Source organism: Pseudonaja textilis, chromosome 3 (genome assembly GCF_049901715.1).
Source record: "Pseudonaja textilis isolate UNSWEBS1 chromosome 3, rPseTex1.2, whole genome shotgun sequence".
Lineage (NCBI taxonomy): Eukaryota > Metazoa > Chordata > Lepidosauria > Squamata > Elapidae > Pseudonaja > Pseudonaja textilis.
The window spans coordinates 87210087-87236709 of NC_141992.1; the positions used below are offsets into that span (position 1 = coordinate 87210087).

The 26623-nt window shown below is 42.4% G+C and overlaps 1 protein-coding gene across 2 annotated transcripts in view; it reads right to left on the reverse strand.

Annotated features, from left to right (window-relative positions):
* The window catches only part of NR5A2 (nuclear receptor subfamily 5 group A member 2), a 112659-nt gene that overhangs the window by 80562 nt on the left and 5474 nt on the right, over positions 1-26623 (reverse strand). Inside the window, exons 1-4 of one of the 2 annotated variants that reach the window (XM_026700452.2) lie at positions 14017-14632; positions 7570-7688; positions 5677-5818; positions 841-1490 (exon numbers count right to left, since the gene is read on the reverse strand). In XM_026700452.2, the coding sequence (XP_026556237.1) occupies positions 841-1490; positions 5677-5818; positions 7570-7688; positions 14017-14098 (993 nt within the window). In that variant the 5' untranslated portion in view covers positions 14099-14632. Of the gene's footprint in view, positions 1-840; positions 1491-5676; positions 5819-7569; positions 7689-14016; positions 14633-26623 lie in introns of those variants that run through there. The other variant, XM_026700453.2, reaches the window with a different exon arrangement.

Consider the following 26623-nt stretch of genomic DNA (forward strand, 5'->3'; position numbering starts at 1 on the left):
TAGGCTTAGTGTTAGACATTTGTTACTTTATGTAACATGTGCATGTAGTCTATTTTGCAGTATAGTTGAATGTTCATGGAAAACCCATTTCCCCCCTGGTTTTATGACTCATTGACACAAAGGATTGGCTTAAAGGATTGATTAATAGGAACGGGAACCTGGAAAGTCTCCGAATAATTTGGACTCCAACTTCTGGAAGCCCAAGTCGGGTTGGCCAGTGAAGCTCTAGCAACATCTGGAGACCATAAGTTTTTCATTCTAGTTCATACTTTTAATCTTTTCTTTCCGGAGTCGTACACTAGGACCTATACATATTTTTCTCCCAATGTTGCTTCCAAAATATTTTAGAAGGGTCTTTTTTGTCTGTTTCTCTATCAATAACTCTCTCTTTCTATCTTCCAAGAAACAAGCCAATGGGCAATCGGGCAACAAAGGGATGGCTTTTTGAATTCATTGCTGCAACTGTTCTGGTCTATATCCACTAATGCTGTTATTCAACAGTAGCCTATAATCATAACTAAGTTAGCCAGGCAAGATCTCAGAATCCCCCCCCCGCCCCCCAGATTTCTTAGCTTTAGAAAAAAAATCTTGACTTAAACATCCAATTCAGCTTTTCCACAGATAATTAGTGAGATCAAAATAGTCATATTTTGAAATGTCTCTCTTAACAGCTTTTTCCTCAATGAACAATACACAAATATAAGTTGTATTAATCAAATGCTAACCACATTTTCTTATACCAAAACTCTTGTTTTGTTTGTTCATTTATTTGTCCAATTTTGGTATCACCCACCTCACTCTCAGAGTGACCACATCCCATGAAAGAATTGCATGACATACCTTAAGTTCTCTGAAGAATATGCTACTCCTAGCCCATTCCACAATTGAGAAGAGGGTTTGGTCAGCCATTTTGCACATAAGCCCAAAAGTGTTGAGCTTTTCATGCTTGCTTCTGTTGGCCTGTTCTTGTTGCAAGTAGGCCATAATCTTAGCTTGGACTTGTGGCTCATCTGGCTCACACTTCAAGAGTTCCAAAATCAGATGAGGAATACTTGCTGGTGAGTTGGTCTGATGGTAACCATCCATGTAAGAGTAGCCCATTATTGACTCTGGAGAGCTAGTATAAGGATCAGGGTACTCAGACTTGATAGCACGGCTTGGAAAGTGACTGTAGCTCTGATAACCTTGTAGGCTACCATGTGGCGGCATTGTCATGCTAATTGGAGAGGTTACAAAAGGACTTCGGTCATAGTCTGTGGGAGGCAAGGCTGTATGGTTCAGAGGTAGGCCCTTGGAGGCAGAATGGATGTTCTGGATTGCAGAAGATATTGTGAGATCAGTGGGCATTGCTTGAATCACCTGAGTCATGGCTTCTAATTTGAGTCCATTTGCTCGGATGAGAGCTTTTTTCTGCTGCTTCAGTGCCCTGTCCCTCTTGTACATGGGTCCAAATTTGTTCCGACCTCCACGCATTCGGTCAGCTCTCACGGCTGTTGAATGTACGATGAAAAAAAAGTTATAGGTATCACATTGTAGACTTGATACGAATACAAATACTGATAAGAATCTCCTCATTTTTAGTCCTTGATCAACCTGTAGCACAAGTTTATGTCAAGTATAGTTGTTTTAAGGGCTTTTATTTTATTTTAGTGTTTTGTGGTGACACAGTGTTTAAAATACAGTACTCCTGCCTACTGCCAGGAGTTCAATCTTGATCAGCTCAAGGTTGACTCAGCCTTCCATCCTTCCAAGGTTGGTAAAATGAGGACCTAGACTGTTGGCACAATATGCTGCCTCTGTTAAACCACTCAGAAAGTGCTGTAAGGCATTACTAAGTGGCATGTTAGTCTAAGTGCTATTATTATTGCTATTTATTATGTCACTTTTTATGAACCACCTGAGAAGGTCTAACATTGTGAATAAACATATTGTATTAATTTTCAAGCATTTACTACTTTCTTGTTACATCGCTGTGAGAAAGCATACTGGTGAATAATCTAAAAAAGCATAATTCAAGCTTAGTGTATTAAATTTTCTAGTAAATCTAACAGGAGAGGGCTAATACATTCTTCTGCTAAGTACAAAGGACTCAAAATTGCATTTGGGAGTAGTGCAAGACCGTTTAATAACAGCTTTTCAAAATGCTTATCATTTATTTTTTCCAATGTTTATACTCTTTGGACTTAACCCTTTGAGTAGATGTTATTTAAAGGCTTGCAATGCTCTTCCCATTGGCCCTTACTCTGAAAAGAGGAAGCTCGCCAATTTTGGAGAGAGGTAATAAATTGTACTATTGTTATTTCCTAAAGTTGACTGCCTATTATAAAGAGCAAAGTGTCACCCAGATCAAAAATAAAAGGATTTTGCAACTTCTAATGCCATTCAAATCGTACCAGAATTAGGGTTGTGGAGAAAAATTGTTGGTCTGGGTTACAGTACTATGTTGATAGAACATGTCTTGTAAGCAGCAATATTTTACCAAGACTATCCTTCCCAAAGGTATTCAGACAATAAGAAGGGCCTTTGACAGCTTGGTGACATGCTGAGATAGCTGGAGGTTACGTTACTAAGCTTTTATCTTATAGATTAGCATGCCATTAAAAATGTATTAGAAATCCTAGGTATACAGAGACCTATAAAACTATCATGTTAACAATTAATGATTTGAACCCAAAATGTAATTTATGAACTAGAATGCAAGAACATGTATCATAATCAAGGAAACATGCGTATAAAGATTAAAAACATTTATAGCTGAAAGCAGGAGTTCCTTCCCATTCTGCTGATAACAAAGGGGAAGTCTGCTCATATGGGAGAATATTGCTAAGTAATTTTTAATAAATAAATAAATAAGAAAACAAATATCGGTCAGAAACACACCCACTCTTATTTTCCTGCTGGCAAAGAAAAGGTAAGTAGAAATGCCTAACAAATTATAGTTAAATAGCTTTATCTACTCTACTCAACAATGCCACATTCCGGCATTAATTTTTGATTGCTATTTTTTTTTAAAGGAAAGAGGTGAATTCAGCCTCCTCCGATTATGGATTTTTTCCAACATATAAGAGGCATGTAGCACATTCAAACACCTCTTTTTTAATTAAAGCATTAAAGATCTCTGTGGAACATTTGGTATGTTTCACCTCTGTATACATCATTGAACAATTTCTGAAAGATTAGGGCTATATGTAAATGATAAATGGGATTTTTCATTGTATTTACAAAAGAATAAAAGAAAATATTTGTAGAGAGGTTCTTGGTGCTCTCGGAGCTTGGCTGTTTTCTTGCAGACATCTCATTACCCAAAGTAGATAATATCATCAGTGCTAATGACTGTCACTGAAGATGTTTATGGAGATGCTCAATAATCCAGGTCATGGTTGTCCCAAAGGTGCTTTTTCAAAAGGCAACTGGACTTTGTTTTATCTTGAAGACATTTCACTTCTTATCTTTGGTAATGAAATATTTGCAAGGATATAACCAAGCTCAGAGAGCACAGAAGACTGCACATGCAGCCTCCTAATGTTTCTAACTTTGTTCCACAATATTCATGCTTTTGGTGATATAATCTGTACATCCTTCTGTCACACTCTTGTGTTCCTTATTGATCTTTTTAAATGGAGAAACGATTAAGCCAGTAGTAGACATCATAGCTTCTCTGGATAAGACAGAGTTACAAAGTATCAAAACATTTCTAGGTAATGCCGATATAGACAATGAAAGCACTTTTGAAAAGAATTTGCAAATAAGTCTTGCTCCCCTTCCAAAGCTTCTAAATATTTTTTGCTCCTAAACAAGAAGCAAACTTGTCTTTTGGTGCATTTGTGTGTGAGATTGACTTTGTAAGGTGTATTTACAAAAGAGGAGTACAAAGTATAGAATCACTTGGGAATTCTTTCCTACTTCCTACCCAATCTCCATGTATTGTATTATTGTTATTTGGGGAAATGCAGATTTCAAAACAGACATTTGATGCAATGACTTTTATCTTCTCCCTGATACTATCTGTTGATTTCAATCTAGATTGCTGTAGTTCAAGGGGTCTGAACAGCTCCAAAGTTAGGTTTAATTGGCATAATTAAATTATTCTGGAATGAGAAGTTTATGGGTCACAAACTGCTCACAAGTTCTACATCTGTCTATAAGAAAATAGTGAACTTCTAATAAGAAAATTAGCTGATTTGCAGTCTTTAGCTTGGGAATTTATGAACTGAACCAATGCTAGTGACTTTTTGAAATACAACTAAACCGTAAGAACGTTTAAAATTAAATAATAATCATTAGCTCCTTTTTCAGACAACAAATATTTTGCATTATCTCAGAATTAAAGCAACTTAAAAAAATAGTCAAATCCATACCAGTAAAATTTAAGTTACCCATTTGTTGACTAACGATTGAAATTATTAATAATTCAATTATAGTTCCATTTCTTCGAAAATATATAAAAATGAAAACCAATAAACTGCACAGTACTAAATGTTAGACGTAAGATCAATTATTATCACTGGGATTTCCCCAATATTGTATTTTTAACTGGACTATTAAATATCAGTGAGGAGAAGAAATAAAAAATAAGCCAGTCCCCATAACTGGAGTCATATATATATATATATATAAGTACAAATATTTGGCATGAGAATTTTCTCTCCCATCAATGATATTTGAATTCTTACAAACCAATGAAAATATTACTTTCAAACTAGCAATGATTTAATTTTAACCTAACAGACTGCTGAATTTGTAGTTATAAAAAATGACAAATGTGAATTCCATCAAAATTCACTGTTAAAAAATACTACTAATAATCTACATTAGGTAAATATTTATCAGAAAAGTTTCAAAACTTTTTGACAGCAAGATTCATTGTTATAATATATATTTTTCAAGCCAACTTTTGTTTCCTTGTTTCAGACTCTGTAACAGTAATTTAGGCTGAATACAATAGTGTGACAAGATGTAGCTCATATTTTATCAATGGAGCATTATAATATACCTGAATAATTTTGTAAAAACTGAAAACTATTTCTATTGGATGAGTAATGGGTTTTTTTTTAAAAAAAAAGAAAACCAAGATCTCTTTCTATGAAGTGCTAAATAATTGTTTAGTCAATAAGCCAAGCTGCATAATCCCTGCATACAAGGAATTCCACTGATAAACAATGATCTATTGTCCCTGAGAGGGGAAAAATGTCCGATATTCTGTATTATATTTATAACTCTTGGATTCATCTGAAATGATTTCGTTTTAGAAATCACTACAGTATCAAATTTTCCCTCAATTATTTATTTTGCCTCTTCTGGTTGAATTTTGTTTGGTAAATAAATCAGTGTTATTTGTTCTAAGCATTTATGATTAATTCTGGATAGTATGCACTGTTTTGGAAATACAAGAATTGTACAATTATACATATTGACCCTGCATGTTCTAATGTTTACATCTCAAATGAGCCTCTAAGTACCATAGCAGCAAATTGGACAAGGGAGCCTTCAAAGTTCTTTGAGATAAAGTTGTAATAGTGAATCATAAGTTTCCATTGTTTTTGGTCCGCCATAAGCAATCATTCTTTGAAATAACATCTCAAATGACGGCACTTTAAATAATGCACATAAGAAGGACTTTTATTTAATATGTAATTATTTTTTTTATACTTATGCAGCAACAATTGTAGACCTTACCTTCCAACTTCATCCCAACACTTAGACATTTTTGAAACCGACAATAAGGACAGCGTTTTCTCTGAGTTTTGTCAATTTGGCAGCTTTGATTTTCTATACATGTGTACCTTTTGTTGTTCTGGACTGTTCGCTTAAAGAAGCCCTGTAAAATAGATAGAACGTATTTACAAATTTGGCACAAATGGCTTGAACCAGGAATTGACTTCAGATTATAAAAACTTTCACCAAATCCCCTCTTCCCTGCTGTTATCCTGGCTAATTCAGCATTTATAAAATGGCTGGTTTGGTTCCAGATTTCCTTGGAGGAAACCCACTAGGCCACAGGCACAATTTTTCTGAGGCTAGTCTGCACTGGTGTTGATTTACATCAGATCCTGGCAAGGCATCTTTATTGTTTCCCTAGTTATCATGTACCAGTAGCAACTTGAATGAATTAAAATTCTTTCACATTATCCAGATTTTTTAAAGTGGCCTTTTAAAATTACCTATACCCAATTTTAAGAGAAGATGTACAAAATTTTTTTTTTAGATTTTACTAATATGAATCCTAACTCAGTTCTAAATCCCAAATGAAAGTAAGTTTCCCTAATCTACCACTTGTTACTCTGGTTATTCCTGCCTTTGCTAGTATACTATTCTTCACTTTATCAGCCATCATTACTCCCATCACCTTAATTCTCCAATATTTAAAATGGAATTTTAAGCTGCCTATAGAGATTCTCAATTTTCAACTGAATTTTGAACTCTTTGGGATTTTAAAAAAGTAACTTGCAAGACTATATCTTTCTTCCCCCTACCCCCAATACTAAGTACAGCTGCCTAAATTACTTCTGGTGGCCATGATGATTAAAATCATGTACTAAATAACAGATATTCTGGTTGTCGTTTCTCTGGGAATAGTGGATGATAAAGTAGAATTACATGGAGGTTGTATTATAATGTGATTAACTTTTGTTTCAGCATGAATATTGACTTGTTCAAAAGTTCCCTTAACCAAATGTGACTCATGTAACTTTAGCAGATACAGGTTCCGACTATGGAAATATTTCTGTAGAGTCCTAAAATTTTATATGTGTTACTCCAGAAAGTTGTGCTAAAATGATGTTGCTGTAGTACTATGAAGTAAACAATTTGCTCAGTTTCTATATTGATCCAGAATTATTTTATACAATTGCAATTCAGTCCAAATCTCAGGCAAGGTTCAAAGCAATCTAAGGTTTTATTAGTTGGATGCATGGCACTGGCCTATAATTTTGAGACTCCAGCTGATATGCATAAATGAAATGCACGAGCAAAAAAAAAATCTTCATAGTGATGAATGGCATTTTAAAACCATTTAATTGATTCCCGCTTAATCACCTTGCAGATAAATATGTACATAAAATGCTGTGTATGTATGAGTGTGTTTGCACATTTATAAGTAAGTATGTGCAAGCATAAAAAGAATGTCAAGAGAAATTTACATGTGCATCCTGAAAGATGAAAAACTTGAAACAATTGCCTTCAATATTGTAGCCCTGAAATTTATCAGGAACAAGATGCAGCAACAATAATACTCAATGTATATAAATCAACTAAAATCAATATTGAGGACAGCTGGGAATGAAAGTCTCTCTACAACTACATCACTTCACGACATCCAAATATTTAAAGGCAGTAAATATAGCCACTCTATACAGAACACTGTGGGCAGATTTTTCTTTCCATTGGCTAAAAAAGACACCCTTTTTACTCTTTGCATAACTTCTGCCTTCAGAGAATGCTACTGCACTCCTTCACAATATTCTTTTTTCCCATTAAAAATAACAGAAGTATGATTGTCTAGCCTTTTTTCCTCGATCTGATTTTCAGCTCCCTCCCCTATTTTTCCCATGAAAATAAATTGTACAAAACCTTGCAACTTTCACAGGTAAGGAGTCCATAGTGATACCCAGACACTTTATCTCCACAGACTGGACAGAGTTCTTCAAGATCTTCATCGTAAGAGTAATTCACCATTTTAAACTGAGACACTGGGAGGGTGGGGGGAAAAGAAGAAAAAACAGGGGGAGGAATTAAACCCTATGAGAATGAATACAAAACATTTGATGCATTATTTATTTCTTCACCGGGGAAACAATTCCAGGACATCCATGGGTTTTTATTTCCCTATAAATCCTCAAAACAGGCAAACACCATTTTGAAACTACAGATTGTTTTAGCAACATTCCCTCCAAATTCAATTTAGCAGAATAAAACCTGTTAAAACTACCCACAGTTCTAAACCCAGCAAACATTTTATTTTACTAATCCCCAAAACTGGTTTTCCAAAATATTAAATTCTTAGTTCACTCCTATATGTGCTTTACACATAATTAGGCAGGACTAGTTCAAGACATCCTACTCTGAAGTTTACATGCCTGAGGCTGCAGTCTTACTTTTCTTCAGTTTATTGTTCTTGGGATAAAGATCACCATTTATTTGTACTATATTTAAAATGTAATTGCATTTAAAAATTAAAAATCAGATGACTAAGTGGAAAAGTAACTTTTTTCTGTACTTTGAAAGTTCTGCTATACACAAGTCACTTTAAAAATGTTTACCTAACCCCTGTTTCAAATTCACAAAACTAGTAGTCTGAGTGGGGGCAAAAATCAACAGGCTTAAAACAGTATTTTAGCAAGCGAGATGAAGGAAAGAAGGAACTGTAATTTTTACATATCCATCAAACTTGTCTTTACAAAGAAATATTCTTCTACATTAACTCTTTTCCTCTACTGTCTCAATCGACCAGAGAAAATGCATAAACTGTTCAAGGATTTACAGACACACTTTGGATTTCTCTTGCAAACTTCTTCAAATGCTGGTAACTAAAAACAAAGAAGAAAGTTTTACGGTAATCTTTCCTTCCTTCTTTCCTTCCTTCCTTCCTTCCTTCCTTGTGGGGAACACAGATCTCTTACTTGAGAGAGCAGAGAGAAAACTCTTGGTGCGATCCTAAGAATTAATTCAATGAGATGGAAAGACCAATTGATTTAAGGAGGGAGGTCTTCCTGAAATAATCCGATTCCTGTCGGGGAGAGCGAGGGAATCAGTGTCCCACCGGTTCAACAGGAGGGGTGGGGAGTGGGGTGGGAGAACCGGGGAGATTTGCTAGTTTGAGTTCCCCACTCTCTCGCTTCCCGTCGCCCTCCCGGACTATTCTAAGGGTGGAAATAGTGGGCTGATCTCTTTAAGAGAAGAAGAGCCTGCGGGAATTTAGTGGCCTAAGGCAGAGACAAAGGTACACTGGGCCCGAATCGGAGTAGCGAGCCAGATTCAAGGGAGGCCAGATGTAGTCAAGGTAAGTAACTGGGGCCAGGCAAGGCAGAGTAGGATCTTCTTCATCCCACCCCGAAGAAACTTCGCCAAGCTGCCGACCTACCGTAGTTTCTTCCCCTGCCTACAACTCCACTTCGTTTTCCACCGATTTGCTCCATTGAGGAAGCGATCCTTTTCCCCAAGTGACCAGAATCCCAGGAAAGAATGGTCGCAAATGTTTATGGGGAAGGGGTGGGGGTAGGGGATGGATGGGAGGGAGGGAGGGAGGGAGAAGAGGGGAGAGAAATGAATCCTATGTCTTCCCCATTGGGTGGGAGCTTCCATTCAAGCCAAAGGCTTCAAGAGTTCGTCAAAACTTTCTCAGAACCAGCCGAAAGGGAACTTCGGAGAAGGAGGAGAAGGAAAAAAGACTAGCGAAGCGTCCCCAAACCGAGGGGTACAAAATGGAAGAGGAAAGAGGGAGATGTGTGTGTGTGTGTTGCGTGTAGTGTGTGTGTGTGTATGGGGGGGGGGACTTCAGGGAAGACTTTTGGCCAGGGAGAGAAGAAGCTACGACCTGAATCCGGATCCCTCGTCCCCCCTCCGCCGAAGCATCGAGAATTGGGAACGCGAGGCGTAATTTCAAAGGTGGGGAGAAGCGGGGAAATCTATGGAATCGTTCCCTCCAAAAGCCCTTTTAAGGACTTTTAAGGCAGACCGCAGGCCGACCGTTGACCTCACCTGCCTACTGTTGGAAGCGCTTGACTGGGCAGTGGACTTTTGGGCGGGAATTTTAGGTAGGGCGTAGGAAGGTGCCGTGAGGTCCCGGGATCTTCCATTAATACCCGGGAGTCTTTCGAAGTCTGTCTTTTTTTCTTCTCCTCTCTTTTAGACGAAGGAAAGAACAAATGCAGCGCGCAATCCCAAATTGTTCGGTACCCCAAATGCTACTTAAGCAGGGAGAAGTAAAAAAAAAAAAAAAGCGGTTGGATGGGTAGCAACGGCCCAGTTTTGGTTTCGGGGTTTGAAACTCTTTCTCACACCCCGAATTTTGGCCGGTTTGTAAGACTGGAACTGAGGTAATTTTGGATCCCGCTTCTTTCAGAGGCCGGTTCCCCGAGGGACTTCAACTCGAGGGAATAAAGGACGGAAGCCCCCCTCCCCCTCAAAAGAACCGAAAGCCGCGTCGTCCCGCCATCGCCAAATCGCTTCGTTTGAGGAGCAGCCATGAAGGGGGGAAAAACCGCCTTAAGAAGCACGTTTTCGACGTCTTAAAAACTGCCCACCTGCCCCCACCCCACCCCGGTTTGCCATTGTGCGCGCACGGAAATCCCCCGAGGACAGCCCCGCGCCGCCTTCTTCTTCTTCTTCTTGGAGTTCCCGAAACGGGATATAAAAGGCTGAATCGAGGGATGGACGGACGGATCTGGGCAGAAGCGGCGAAAGAACCGCCAAGGGTTTCGCCACTCCGTCCAGGATGGGCGCCTCCAATTCTGTTTGCTCCATTCCTGTAAGGCCATTCTGAGCTGATGGGCAGGAAGAAGCTTTTAGCCGACTGGAGCTTTCCCGGCAGAGCCGTCAAGGCAGAACTTCAACTGTCAACGGCCCCGGGGAACTGAGCAGGACCTCCCGTAAGGCTTGCCGTAGATGAAATAAGAGGAGGCAGTATTATAGCTTTAGCTCGTTTACCTGCGAATCTCTTAGAGCTTCTTCAGGCATCCTCCAGCCTTCGTCGAAATGGACCCGCACCAGGCTGGTGGGATGCCTCTAGAAGACGACCTAAGCCCTTATTGGAGACCGAGGCCAGGATTGATCATTGCCTTATTGTGTTTTCGGTCAGACTTTCGCAGGAATAAAACAACTGACCCGCCCCTTCACTGCCACCCAGGCTGACTCGACCTGCCCCGCGTCCTTCTTAATGCCGAAATCGAAGCAATTTCTGCTGATATCTCCTTACACACAGTCACTCCGGGATCGGACAACTGTGTTTTATAAGGTGATAGAGATGCTCAGGAACGGGCATGTCAGGACATGGCTTCATTTACACAAGGCACCCGCTTCACCATATTTCTGAATTAACTCGTGTTCTGGGTGGGCGTAAACCCTTGAAGCAGAAACTAACCTAAAGGGTTAGTTAGTACTTATGGACCCCCTCCCAAAAAAGCTTAATCAACCAGACTGAACACCAAATTTGGCGCGTTCTGCAGATGCATGCACTGACTAAATCTCTACCTCAGCTTTAAGCGCTTAATGGGTGGTGGTGGTGGTGGAGAGAATACAGCCACTGTGTTATCTTCCTCAGCAGCAAATCACATTATCTCTGTTTCCCTCCTCCTCCTCCAGTCAACAGCAGTGGCACCAAGTTATTTTGAGACTTGAAGGGCTGGTTGGTTGGTTTTAACCCCATTTCACTACTCCCGGCTCATAAATGGTGATCACGGTTTTCCGCCCTACTCTGATCCCACTAGTCAGCCTTCGCTTTGCATAATGGGAGCTTCCCCCTCCATCCGATTTGAAACTTTCATGCCATTCAGAGGCTTCCGCGAATTACTTGGCCCTTCCAGATGGCGCGATGTTTTGAGGAGCTACGCGCCATGTCGCCCAGAGCCTTCAAAAACACGCCGATTCTTTTGTCGAGGGACTTCCAGAGGGTTTGTTGTTGTTGTTGTTGCCCCTTCTCGGATTAAATAAATACAACTAAGAGTTTAAGCCTGACCTGTCTTCGGGTTCAAGTTCGGGGGAAACACGATTGAAAACAACGGAACGAAGCTCCCATCCTGAATTCAGAGTTGACACTATTGGGTTTTGCCCCAAGAGCCTTCCTAAGTAGCGACCCAGTCACGAGATTTTTTCCCTCCCTCCGGCTGATCAATTAAAATGTAGGCGCCTTGGGGCAGGGGGAGGCCCTGCCCCAAGGCGCCTACATTTTAATTGACCAGCCGTCCTCGATAAGAACTGGGGAGGGTGTTAAAATGTATCTCAAACTCGCCCTTTGCGTTTTCATTGAGGCAACCTGAGGGAGATGAAGGGGGCGGTGTGCCTGAAGAGATTGCCGGCTCCCAGAGTGAACAGAGGCGCTGCTGGATTTCCCGTAGCAATTAGGTTCAAGCAACTCCCCCATCCCCCACGCCGTTCCCGCCGTCCCTACTTTCTTTCTCCCCGGCCCAGCTGCAGCAAAAAGCACCTTAGCCATTCTTTCTGCCCTGCCCTTTGTAAAGTTTCTCAGAGGCGGTTGCAAATCCCCCGCGCTTTCTGAAAGAAGCGAAGTCTCTCAAAGCCTTTACAGTACTTAATGATTCCTTACAGGTATTCAACGCAGAAGCCAATCCAGCCTCCCCAAGGTTTTGGATTCCCCGCGTTCAGGATCTGCCCCCCGGGATAGCTACCTAAGCCCCGCGGTCCCAGCGGAAAGTAAATGTGGCTTCAAGCACAGCAATAGGCTCAAATCCCAAGTCGCGGGGGTGGGGGTGGGGGACGGGAGAAGACGGAAAGGCGTTAAGAGCCTGCATCATTGCACGGCGCACTCCAGGTCCGTCCCCCGCCATCTGCCAGGGGGAGTTTTGCTCTGGAGGAAAGAAACTTGGGAAAACTCCGCGCTGTGTTTTTTATCGCCCTTTCGTTCCCTGCTAGCTTCCTCTCCCCCCAAGTGGTCGTTGGGATCGGAGAAGGACGGCATCCCAAACTTGACGTCTCTTTGCCCATCCTTCCCAAGTTTAGAGTTCTTTTTGTGATTTCCTCCTCCTTCGGCATCCTCGCCTCGTTCTGATCCTGGTAAGGGGTATCCATCCCTTCCGATCCGCTAAAGAACGCTGAGAGCCCATCCTCCTTCGCCTGGCCCAGAAGCCGAAGTTTGCTAAGGCTTAAGTCTTCTACCTTTTGATGCTTTGGGGGACGCGGTGAGTTAGCAGCATTCGGACATTGTCTCGGCAAACGCGTGCGCGCACACCCACCTTCCTGCTTTCTGGTGAGGAAGTTCCCTAGTTTAATCAGTCAAACTCCTATTAAAAAAAAACAAACACGCCTGCCCTTGCAGGCAGGAGATTTTCCCCATAAACGTTTAGAGGCTTCCTCGTCTGCCTCCCCCCCCCCAACTTTCTTCCTTCCGCCCGCCCCCCTTTCCCCATATCAATCATACTAAAGCGAATGGTTTGGGAGCGCAACGCTGTTGGGACGACGGACCCTTCTAATTTTGTTTTGAAAGCGGAATCTCCCCCCCCCCCCCAAAAAAAATCACCCCGATTTAAACACCTCCGTAAGTAGGAAAACAAATCCTACGAATTAGTCTGAAGTGTGCCAGTTCGGCAGCCTCCGCCCCGCGCTCCTTGAAGGACGCCGACCCTCGGAGTCAGCCTCTCCTGGATCCCGCGCATTTGTTTCCCGTCGCCCCCGCCAAAAGATGCCCACCGCTCGGATCGCTTCTCAGCCTTCCTTACAAGAAAGCCGGCTGCCGAGTCCTTTTCTTGGGGCCGCCGCCTCCTCCTCCTCCGGTTCCTTCCTCCCCCGCCCTACCTCCCAGGGGAGAAGACCCCAGGCGAATGCAGGGAGGAACTTCTTTCCAAGTGCGCCTCCGGCGGCCGCTGGACCGTCGGCTCGTCCGACTTGAAAAGTCAGTCCCTCCGCCTGACTTTTCGGGGGGCATTTTGTACTTTCACTTACTTTGCAGTACTTCAAAGGGGAGCTCGGGGTTGAGTAGCGGGCGGCTTTGACAGCAGCCGCCCCCCCATACCCCCACCAATAGGACGCTGCGATCAAGGCAACCGAGAGCTAAGCGAATCCCACGTGGGGGCGAGGGCTTCCACCCGAGCCGAGAGCCGAGGATCGCAACCCGAAACGCCTGCAAAGCAGGGCAGTCTCTAGCGACGCGCTCACGCGTCGGTCCCAGAAGCCGCTTGCGGCGAGCTAGCGAGCCCTACTCGGCCTTGCAGGAGAAAGAGGAGGTTGCGCTTGGCTTGGCTTGGCTTGGCTTGTCCTCACCCGCCTTTTGGCTAGAGGCGCACCCAAGCTCTCTCGCCTGTCAGCTGGCCGTCCCGGCGCCCGCCGGTCCGCTCGCCCCTCTCTTACCTTGCATGTTTTCCGGCATGTGCCCCCGTTCCCCATTCGATCGGATCAGTCCCAGGGCTTCTGTCTCCACTTTGGGCAGCATGTCAAAGCGGCCGCGGGCAGGGCTGGGCGGCGCGCCGGCGGCTCGGTCAGTCCGGAGACTGAGCAGCACCTGGAAGCTGGGAGCGGCGAGCCGGGGAAGCGGTCGGTCAGCCGGCGGTGGGAATCTGGAAGTGGGAGCGAGTCCGCTCGGCCGTTGCTTCTCTTGCCCCGTCCTGGCAAACTGATCGCTGGGCAAATCTCGGAGCGGCGTCTCGGAGCGCTCCGATCCCAGATGGGGAAAGGAGCGCTCGCTCGACCGCTCAAGCTTTTCCTGCGGATCGGCTTAAAGAGGTTGGGAGAAGCGGGCGGAAGCCAGAGGGGAGAGGCGCGACCTGCCCAGCCCGGCCACCTCTCCCTGTCCCAAGCGCCGCAGGGGCATCGCGCGAACTTCCAAGCTTCCCTACTCGGGCACTTCTGCTTCGTGGATGGGCTCCACTTGTACAAAAAAGGAAGGGGCACTTCCCAGCCGAGGGAAGAGGAGGCGCGCGCGCGGGGGGAGAATTCTGGCCGAGCGTGTGAACGCGAGCGCTTGTGTGTCGGGGGGTTGGGGGGGGGGGGTGGGGAGGGAGAGGAAGGAGAGCGCTGACACTGCCCGTGCAGCCAATGAGAAAGGCGCCCAATCAGACAAGGTTGTTAAACCTGGCGGACGAACGGTCCGCTTCCCAGTGAATGGGGAGAAACGCGCGCACGCCGGTATTCCGCCCGGCCCCGTCGACTATGGAGTTTCTTTTTCTTTCCTAAGGTTCCCCCATCCCACCCCCGGCAACATTTCCGCTCCTCAAACTCTGCTAGCAATATGTAAGGGGTAAAAGTCCGTCGGGAACGTGGGGAGAACCTTCCCCGGGCAAGCAGGGATGGGGGGGGGGCTGTTTCCCCCAGCGGTTGGTCCTCTGCTTCCCCGACTGTCGGAAGGAGTAAGTGCTAAGAAGTGAGAGAAGGCTACTTGGACCTCTGGCCCCGGTTCCGCGTTTGCTGGGAAGGCGTTCCCGAACGCGAATTCAGACTCTCGGTTTCGTTCGGAAAAAAAACAACAACCCACGGAGGGCCGGGTTGCAGCCCTTGGACCAGAGGGATACTTTTCTGAACCGCGGTCCACTCGGACCCCCTCCAAGGGACAAGGGGTGAGGGAGGAGAGAGAAGCGGGCGAGAGACAGAGAGGCAGAGAGTCGTCCTCGAACCCACAGCGAACTAAAGGCTTGGGGACCAGTGTCCATATAGGTTGAGAATGAGCTCATTAATTGCGCTTTGTGCAAAACTAGAGAGAGGCGGGAGGGAGGGAAAGAGGTTCTACGCTTTCTCAAAGAGTGTGTGCGCGCGTGTGCGCGCCTCTCTCTCTCTCTCTCACACACACACACACACGCACACACACACTTTGGGGTTTTAACTCTGACGCGCAAGTTTGACATTCTCTTACGTCCCTGGATGCTGCAAAACTGACCTTAACGCGCCCAAAGATTCTCATTCCCACATTCTCCTTATCCACCTCTTAATTTTTCCAGGACCCAGTTTTAAGAAAACACGGGAGTTCGGTCCCAGGGTATCTATCCTCTTCTAGAGTTCTGCCAACACAGCCCGAGTGAAACGCATTTTTACTTTCGATTGCTTCGAAATGGACAAACTGTGTGAGGCTTCCGATGAAGTCAGTGGGACTTAAAAGATGTTAGCGTTTGCCCTTTTGTGTTGTCGTCTGCAACAACACAAAAGCAACATGAGAAGAACGCCAATTGGCCAGCCAAAGCAAAACTCTGCTTAGGTTCTCCTGAAATCTCTCTGGTCACCAAAGTATCCCCTTTAGCGTTTCTCCTCTGCCCTCCTAGTTAGCTTGCCCGCTTTCTTTGGGTGAGGAAAACCGTTATTCTCATTCGTGACCCAACTTTGGGAGGCTCCGAGCACCTTCTAGCGTTTGACTGTTATTCTTATTTTCCTCTCCCCAACACTTTTAAGACTCCCTCCACTATTCAGATCTGAAACAATAACACACCGCACTCTACAAAACTGAACTGTGCTGGCGAATTATGAATGAATCTTTTCCTGGGCAGACAAGTTCCTACCACACAAGTGTTTGAAAATCAAATCAATTCTGCTGAACCGAATACCCCTTCAAAAAAGCAGTCTTCTTATCCAAGGTATTTCTAAATATCAGCCAAGCAAGTGATGATGTTCTCATATATACGGACAAAATCCACAAAACCTGATCCCAGGCAGACTAATAACTAGAGGTCTCAAACACGCTTGCAAACTTTGGGGTTCTTCTCCAGAGCACTTTCTTAGCTGAGAGGTTAGAAAAAAAAAAAGGGGGGGGTAAGGAGAGGCAGAGAAGTAAGGAGAGGCAGCCAAACTTCATGGCTTCTAAGCTCCATCCTCATCTTTTTTTGAAAAGAGCCTCCAAAGAGGTGGGGGAAGGTTTACAAAGAATATTGTGACTGCTTAAAATATTGTCATTGTTTTACAACTGGGCAACTTTTCAATAGTTCCTCTAGGATGGAATTTTTCATATTGGTCACAACAACCTCCTTGGCTTCTACAAGGACATTCACTTAAGGTCCTGATCTTTGTTTCTTCACTCCGTGGGAAGAGACTTTGCTTTCCATAAAGCAGGGGTCTCCAACCTTGGCAACTTTAAGCCTGGAGGACTTCAACTCCCAGAATTCCCCAGCCAGCAAAGGTGGCTCATAGAGCAAATTAAGACTAGCAAATTAAAGCCAAATTAAGGCAGACAACTAGCAAAAACCCTGCTCAGTCTTTTCTTCTTTCTTTCCTTGCTCTCCTACTGTGTTCCGTGATGTCTTAGCCTCACAGTGACGCTGCCAAAGGACAGAGGAGCTTTTCCCTCTAGGGAGGCCTGCTCTCAAGTCCATCGTTAGACATTCAGATTCAAGCACAAATACTCCCCCACCACCCACCCGTTATATGTCATGTTATGCCGAAGAGCTTTAACCGTTTTGAGTGATGGCCTGGTTCCCATAACATGCTAAGATAAAGACTGGACCGGAGCACAAGTTAGCCAGTTGTATTTATCTTGATCCAGCATGTTGTATGAATCTAACCCCCAGGTCTCGTGTTTATCTTTGGCCTTGTGCATTAGGTATGCATGCATATATGCAGGGGTGGGCTTCAAAAATTTTAGCAAAGGGTTCTCTGCCCAGTTGCTGGGTGGGCATGGCCATGGTAGGTGTGGCCTAGTTGGCCTCTTGCACCATGGCAGGGGGTTGGGTGGGAGTTTTGGCCTTCCCTGGGCTTCGGAGGCTTTCTTTGAGCCTCCAGGAGGGCCAAGACAGCCTCCCTTGGGTTCTGGAGGCTCTCTCTGGAAACTGGCCCATTTTCAGCCTTCCTAAACTTCCGGGAGGCCCGTTTTTCAGGGAGGCCTGTTTATGTGTGTGCTGGGGGGGGCATGGAGACTCCTGGGAGGGGCGGGACGGGATGGGCAGGGCCAGCCAGGAGTGGGATTTAGGTGTTCTCCGAACTGCACAGAATCTTAGCTAGGGGCTCTCCCGAACCCCTGCAAACTCCCAGCAGCCCACCCCTGGTGTGTGTGTGTGTGTGTGTGTGTGTGTGTGTGTGTGTGTGTATGCATTTGACTTTTTTTTCCTCAACACTTTATTGGGTTTTTCCGTTTATACATAATACCATTACTAATTGAACAACACTGTGACAATATATATACATTTATACATCCTATCCAATCTTTCAATACACACTACTTCCATATTCTCATAACTATTATATACATTATTTACATTTTCTATTCTTATGTCATTGTCAATCCAGATATACCATGTTTCTCATATTGCATTGTATTCCATGTCAGCTTTCCTCACCTGCCCAAACAAATTTAGTAATTGTTCTGTTTAATTCTCTAAAAAAAATTCTTATCTAATTTTATTGGGGCTGTTTGAAATAAATATAAAAGCTTTGGCAAAACATTCATTTTAATAGTTGCTATTTTGCCTAATAATGATAATTATAAACCCCCCCATTTTTCCAAATCCTTTTTAATTTGATTAAGTAATTTTGTATAATTGTATCCTTTTATTGAGGAGCATTTTGCTGTTAACCATAGTCCTAGGTATTTTTTTTTTTTGTAATTTGTAGTCCCATTACATTTTCTTCTTAACTCCTTCTTGTTTTTAGGTATCATATTTTTCAGTTTTGTTTTAGTTTTGTCCCTATTAATTTTGAGTCCTGAGACCTCTCCATATTTCTCTAATTCCTTTATCAGAATTGGACCTGATTCTAATGGCTCCTCAATAAAAAAAACCCAAATCATTCACAAATGCTTGCAATTTACACTCCTCTTTTTAATTTTTTTTCCCTTGTATTTCTGAGTTTTTCCTAATTTTTATTAATAATGTCTCTAATGTCAAAATAAAGAGCAGAGGTGACAATGGGCATCCCTGGTGAACTCCTTTTGTTATTCTAAATGTCTTTGTTGTATCTCCGTTTATTATTACGTAAGCCTTTTGGGAAGAATAAACTGTTTCTACTAATTTTTAAAATCTATCTCCAAATTTCATTTCTCTTATCTGACGTATCATGAATTCCCAATTTAAATTATCGAACGCTTTTTGTGCATCCAAGAAAACAAAGGCCACTTCTTTTCCTGGGTGCATTTCACAATATTCTAATATGTTCATTACGATTCTGATATTATCTCTTATTTGCCTATATGGCAAAAATCCATTCTGATCATTATGTATAATTTCATTTAAAATCTTCATTCTTTCTGCCATGATACTCATAAAAATTTTGTAGTTGGCACTCAAAAGCGAGATTGGTCTATAATTTTTGATTTGATTAACATTGGTACCTTCTTTCAAAATCAAGGTAATATATGATTCCCTCCACGATTCAAGTATTTTGCATTTAACAAAGTCTCGTTGCATACCTCCAGTAGTACTGATTTCAATGATTCCCCTAATTTTTGATATAATTCTCCTGATAAACCATCTGTCCCCGGGGTCTTATTTTCCTTTTGTTTTTGAATCGCTTCCTTCAATTCTATTAATGTAATTTCTCTATTTAATTTATTCCTTGTTCCTTGACATACTATCTTTTTTAAAATATTGATCTATTTTCTCTATTGCTATTGTTTTTTGACTATAAAGATCTTCAAAGAATTTTAGAGCAATCCTTTCTTCTTCTTCTTCATTATTTTGTAATATTCCTAATTCATCTTGAAGCTGGTATATTATTCTTTTTTCTTTTTCTTTTTTCAGTTTTAAGCCATCTCCCTGGCTTATTTGCATTTTCAAAATAATTTTGCTTCATAAATTTAAGATCTCTTGCAATGTCTTCCTGTTGTAATAGATTTAATTTGTGTTTGGCCAAATTCAATTATTCTTTAATTTGATCTCTCCCTGGGGTGTTTTTTTTTTTGCATTTATATTTCTACGTCTTCTATTTATAATTGTAATGTGTTTTGTTGCCCCTATTTTGCCATGAAGGATATTGTTACACCCCTGATGTATGCTTTCATCGTATCCCATAGGGTTTGCAATGATGTGTTTTTTGTTTATATTGAAAAATAGTGTCAATTCATTTGAGATTTTTTGAATATATTCTTCTAATAGTATCTGGGAGTTCAGTGTCCATCTTTTTCTTTTCTTTTTCTGGCCTTTCCAGCTTACTTTAATGGGGTTATGGTCAGCCCAGGTGTTTGGGAGAATTTCAATTTTCTCTATTTGTTTACCTAAATCAATATTTGTCCATACCATGTCAATCCTTGAGTATGATTTATGTGGGTTCGAGTCAAATGTAACTTTTTGTTTTGAGGGGTTTAATATTCACCATACGTCAATTAGATTCAGTTCCTCTGTCATATCAAAGAATGCTTGTAGTAGTACATTCCTTTTTAAAAAATTTCTTATTATAGCAAAAAGTCTTTTGTAGTCTCTGCTATTCCAATATAGTCTCCAACTAGGCATTTATCTTTTTGACCTATCTCAACCATTTTTTTAATGGAGCTTTTTGTAGAATTCTTTTTTATTTTTATTAGGTGCATAAATATTTACTAGTAGCATCTGTCTTTGTCCTATCTTTATTTCTAATATTAATATTCTTCCTTTGATGTCTCCGTAAATTTGCTTTGCTTCTATTTCTTCCCTAATGTATATCGCCACCCCCCACTTTTCCCTCCCAGTTTATTGAATTCTAAGTACTTTTTATCTTGATTCTTGATACGTACCTCTTGGAGGCACACAATATCCATGTTTTGCTTAACCAGTTTTGACAGTATTTGTTTTCTCTTGACTACAGCATTTAACCCATTTACATTTATTGACAACAGTTTTAGTCCTTTTCCCATGTTCTTGTTAGCCTATCTGTTTCTAATTTCTGTTGGTCTTTTTATTCCTTTGAGTTCTAGTTCTAATGCCTTCTTCCTTTTCAGTTTCTTGTGTTTCTTTTGCTTTGTCTTCCTGGTCTTCTATCTCTAATTCTAATTGGCCTTCTTCTTGGCTTCCTTCCTCTAACTTCTCTCTACTGCTGTTGTTTTCTTCCATTCCTATCAGTTGGCCGTAAAATTCTTGGGCTTTGTCCAGGTTGTCTATTTTTATCTTTTTTCCTTGCCATGAAACCAGCACATGCATTTGACTTTTATTCTGCCTTTATTACTTTATAAATAATTGAAGGCAGCTATAAATTAGCAATAGCACTTACATACCACTTCAAAGTGCTTTACAGCCCTTTCTAAGCAGTTTATAGAGTCTGCATATTGACCCCAACAATCTGGCTCCTCCTTTTACCAACCTCAGAAGGATGGAAGGCTGAGTCTTCCTTGAGCTGGTCAGAATCAAACTGCTGGCAGTCGGCACAGTTAGACTGCAATACTGCATTCTAACCACTGTGCCATCACAGTTCTTTAATAACACTCCTTCCTCCTCCTATTTCCCCACAACAACAACCCTGTGAAGTCAGCTGGGCTGAGAGACTGACTGGCCCAAAGTCACCCATCTGACTTTCATGCCTAAGGTAGGAATTGAACTCATTGTTTCCTGCTTTATAGACCAGCACTTTAACTACTGGGCCAACTGGCTATTGTGATAGAATAAGTACATTTAGATTAATACTTGTCAGCATCTCCTGTGTGCTTCCTCTGTATTTATGTTAAATGGCCTTTCTTCCTAAACAGTTTTTTCTTTAGCCATTTTAATGCTAACAAACATGGACCAGTTAATAACATCCTACCCTACCTTGCTTCAAATAACTTTAAAAAATGGGGGTCACCCTAGGGAAAAAAATGCCACAGGGTGCTGTGGATACACCAATTGGAAAATACACTTGCATGCTACATGAAGACTTTATATCAAATTTTGCATATGGGAACACCTGATCTGAATCAAAAAGTTTTAAATCCTCACCTTGGAAACAGTATGGCTGGTGATCACCATATGCTCTAGAAATGCCAAGAGAGGACCATGGAAAACAGTTCATCAGGCTTGAACTATGGCAATCGGTCAGCTTCTAAATATTACAAGGAATCCTCAGAACAAGAGGTGGTATTCAGCAGGTTCTGACCAGTTCTGGAGACCTGGTAGTGGAAATTTTGAGTAGTTTGGAGAACCGGCAAATATCACCTCTGACTGGCCCCGTCCCCATCTATTCTCTGCCTCCAAAGTCCCAGCTGATAGGCTGGGTCTTCTTTTGTTGCCCTGCACAGGAGAACAGAGCTGGAGAGCAGGTTAGTGGGGTGAGGAAGGAATGGGATTTTGCAGTATCCTTCCCCTGACACGTCCACCAAGCCATGCCACATCCAAGCCACATCCACAGAATTGGTAGTAAAATATTTTGAATCCCGCCCCTGAAAAGTGTGTGCAGAGGTTGTACAGAAGCTAAATCTTAGATCTGCTTGGAGAAAAGACTTCCTCTCCCTTCAGAAAGAGGTAGTGGCACTCTTCTAACCACCCATCTGTGAGTATATGTGACAATTCTTTCTAAGCCATGCAACAGGACATGCTTCTCTGTTCCTGCAGAGAGGCTCGAAAACAGAGGTCTCAAAAGCTCTGGTGCAGGCAAAATCTGCAGGATTTTAGCCAGGAGCTTAGCTCTAGACAACCAGAAAGTCCGACAAGGTCCCAGGATGGTGGAGACTTTAATCTTCTAAATATCCTGCCTGATTTTGGACCTCTCTCTTACCTACCCAGGGAAATGCTGATAATTTCCTAAAACCTTTGTGCCCAATGATCACTGAGTTTCTCAGCGAACAGCCCCATATGTGCTAACTACACAGCAGTTTCCTTGCTGAACTCAATTCGTTTGTCCCCACACATATGCCGATGCTTCCCTTGATAATATATGATGTATTTTGTATAATTCTCTGTGCATTTGTACTTATATTCAATGTGTCCATAAACATTTTGTACAGTTGTATGTGTTCATATACGTGCAGTCACACTTATCCTTGTGTGCTCCTGTACATACATTTTGTTGTTTTCCATTGACATATTCATAGATGCCTTGCATATTTGCATACATATATTTATATTTTACTGTCGTTTTGCACTTCTGGTAGGATGCTAACTGCATTTCATTGCCTGTATCCATGGCAATGACAATAAAGTTGAATCTAATCTAATCTAACCTGGGAATTTGTATCAGTAGGCACAGTGGGACTTGCATTGATCAGCTAGGTTTAACACAGTTAACAATGGCATCTTCCCCATAGATTAAGAAGACTTCCTAGGAGAAAAGACTAAGGGTGGCCGAGTAACTTTGGGCTCTTTTTGGATGGCTGATACTCTAAAGAGCTTTGAACTAAGGTCCACAGCACAAGGTTTCACCCATGACCAAAATAATTTCTTCAACTTTTCTCCACGTTTGCAACTACAACTACAACTCTGACTACTGTTCACACACACCATGTTTAAGGCATTGTATTTAAGAAATAGGCACAGATTCTTTGGCTTGAACAGGCAAGAACAGATAAGGTGCGTCCCCTCCAGATATTGTAAACTCCTAATCCATCAACCTGGCATGTCCAGTGGGAAGAGTTGATGATAACTGCACTCCAAAATCATTGTTAATATTTTCAAAATACTTATCTGGGGGCACCTTTCTTAATCCAATAGCTAACTAACTTGCAGTGAGGAAGAGAAGGAGAGGGATAGCTATCTAACTTTCAGGCCTCAAAGGAAGGGGGACCACAAACATTATGCAGCAGCTTATCCAGCTGCATTGATGCAAGGATGTTTTACAGAGCAAAGGTCTTTCAAAGCTGCCTTAACTGAAACCTAGAACTTTTCCACAACTCAAGCAATTCTGATTATTATTCTTGCACAGGTGCTTCTTTCCCCACCCACATTTCCAAACTTCTCTTCCTGTTGTGATGCATCTTTTTCTTGGTTAGTTGACTCTTGACTGATGAAAAAATGCTGTATGGTGGATGGAACAATGAAGATTGGAAAGCTTATACCAGGAGGAGAAAGTGGGGATCTGTTCTCCTTTCTTCTCTAGGCAGAAAAACCCAATTTAAAAGTAAAAGATCCCCCATGAAGTAAATAACATGCATTCTACTTGTAAACAGAGCTTTCTTCTTGGTGTGCCTTTCAATGGAAGTATTTTAATTTATAAAACACTCCCACCTCCTAAGAGTTTCCAAATCTTGTTATTTTCCAAAGTCCTGAAACTCAGTTTATACCTGGTCATTGCCACCATGCCCAACCATAAATTGAGTGATCCAGTATCAGGCTTCCTCCCTCCCCCATTCACCTGTTTGGGCTGTTGCAGGAGCAAGAAGACATCCTTATACGCCCCCAAATGTTTTGTTGAGTTTGCTGTCCAGCTATTGTAGAAATTGTGATTCAATAACCACCTGGCCATCAGCCTCTGTAGCTTAGCTCCCCACTCCCATGTATTTAATCAGCAATGTCCCACTACATTCAATAAGAATCGTGGAACTGATGATGTCCATTCTCTAGCATGGGGCTGCCAGGACTGGATTTTAGTAGATCAGAGCCCAAACCTCTCACCTCAGCCATCCCAAATATCAGCAAGAAGAGGCACTGCCACCATCAGTACCAGGTTGGTGTGGCAGGCCAGGACCCTACTCAGCATACCACTTTTCAAAATTCCTCTTGTTTTAGAAACATTGTGAGGAGGATGTAGCAAGATGCCTCTTCCCACATTGGCCCATTTAGGGTGACAAATGCTCAATGTATTGTTTTAATCTTTCAATTAAATTATGCTTACATTGAACGTCAGGAGATTCCCAAGCATATGGGTTAAGCATTAGGGAAGAGTAGAAAACAAGTCATGGTTTTGTTTTCTTTGTTTTCTGTCTGTGGTGACTCAAGCGAGTTTGATATGTACTATAATGCTCAGAGAAGAAGTGTTGTAAAATCATTAAGTCCAGAGAGGGCAATTTCCTGCTAAACCACTGCTCCTGAGCACATAGTGTTTCCATGAAAAAAAAAAACATTACTAGATTTGGACAGTGTGTGCCTTACTTCTGAGTAAACATATAGAAGGGGGCATGCATAATAAGTGCACCAACGTGCCTACCGTCCCTGTCCTATTGTTCCTTTTTTATTCGTATCCATTTCATGTATTCATAACCATGCTTATATTTATACCTGTTATCTAGTACTTGACAAATAAATAAAAATAAAGATGGGCAGAGGGATGAAAACTAGATAATTCTATGGAAAGTAGCCTATTAAAATACTGAATACTTTAATGTTCTTGAATATAACAGATATACTCCATCCAAGTAATGTCTGCATTTTATTCTCTGCCCCCAAGGAGTTTTATAATCCTCATTCGGCCTAATTGTATATATAAGATCAAGTTCCATTGAATTCAGTGGTCAACTCTGAACAGTTCCAAGTTTGGCTTTCACCCATGAGTTTGCTTCATCAACTGGTCAGCTTTGATAATACTCAGATGTGAAATAAGCAAACATTTCCCATAGTTTCTCTATTACATCACACAAAGATGGCCATAAATGAGAAACGGCAGGGGACATTTTTGATTCCGAGTAGAGCATTACTGCAAAGGTGAAGAAAGACATTTTATTTAATCAAAAATGGTAAACAGTTCTGAGAAAGAAAGTTCAGCGAGCTTCACTGGAATTCCAAACAAGCATATTTAGATCTGTGATGGCATCCTAGCATTTTCCAGTCCTGGACACATCTCGGATGTGTCACTTATCTCTCAAGCCTTTGCTGTCAGGTTGGATCCTGGTGACTTATTTTCCCAGGGTTTTTGTAAAAAAAAAAAAAAAAAAGGCACCACATTAGAAGCACAATATTTAAGACAGAAAGAAGTGCAGCAGCGGTTGATAAACAGCTAATAGCCCATCTATCTATTCTCTTTAAATAAGCAAAAATGTGCATCTATTATTTACTTCCAAGTTCCACTACAGAATTCAGTAAGACATATGTGCGGGTAAAAATACTTAGGACTGCAGAATTCCACCTTTCCCTGCAGAATTAGAATGTCTTCCTCCCTCCTGAAATTACCAAGCATTTCCTCCCACCCCCCATTCACTCCTGAATCACCACCATTGGGCATTTCGGAGCAAACAACCTGCTTGCCAAATTTCTTCTGCGTCCGGTAACTTTCCCCGAAAAAGACTCAAAGATCACATCAGCACACGGGAGGGGGGGAGAGAGGGCGGCGGGATCGGGGAGTGGAGTTGAAAAGGTGGCTTTTTCCTCTCGCCAGGCGCGTGCGGAGAAGCCACCCTCCGTGGCTCCGTCCAAGAGTTTCCTCGGCTCTCCTTCCCATAGAGCCGGCGCTCGGCTCCGGAGAAGGCTCGCGTCAAACTCGGCGAAGCGCGCGGCAGCCCAGGAAAAACGAGGAGTTCCGAGTAACTTCGGCTTCTCAAGCCCCGCCTCCGACTGTGGAAGTTTCTTTTTTCTTTTCCACCCTTAACCCCCCTCCCCCACCTTCCTTACTATAGGAATGTTTTGTTTTTTTTACAGCCCGCCTCTCTCAAGAAGAAAAAAAATTCCACTCTGAACCTGGGCCGAGCGGCCAACTAAACGCCGGCACGAAGCGAAACTGCCAAGGCGCGTTAAGCACGCCGCGGCCTTAAGAAAGCAAAACTCGCCCGCCGCTACTTCGTTCTACTAAAAATTCCCGCCATTTCTAAAATCCTGCACCGCACCTGCCTGGTCGCCCCAATGCAAATGCTTATCCGGCGCAAAGGCAAAGACCACGACTGGCGGTTCAACTGCATCCGAGCTTGCATTCTGTTCTCTGCCTCCAACCCCAAAAACGCACGCGAGGGGCAAACTGCGAAAGCGATCCTAAAATGAGCATGTTTCTCCTCAGAAATGAACCTGAGCTTCATTGCTGTCGGGCTGAGGTGCAACACGCGTTTGGGAAGAAGCCTAAAGCATGGAGTTTAAAGGCGGTTGAACTCGCTTTGCAACGGCGGTATTTTAAAGTTCTCTCTCTGCAGCTAAAGTTATTTCCATGTTGCTTTTAACCCTTAAAAGCAATATGAAAACGGCCTGTGATTAAACCGAAGCTCTGAAAATCACTTGAGTTGTATAATTTCCTTTAAACAGTTTTTATTAGTTTA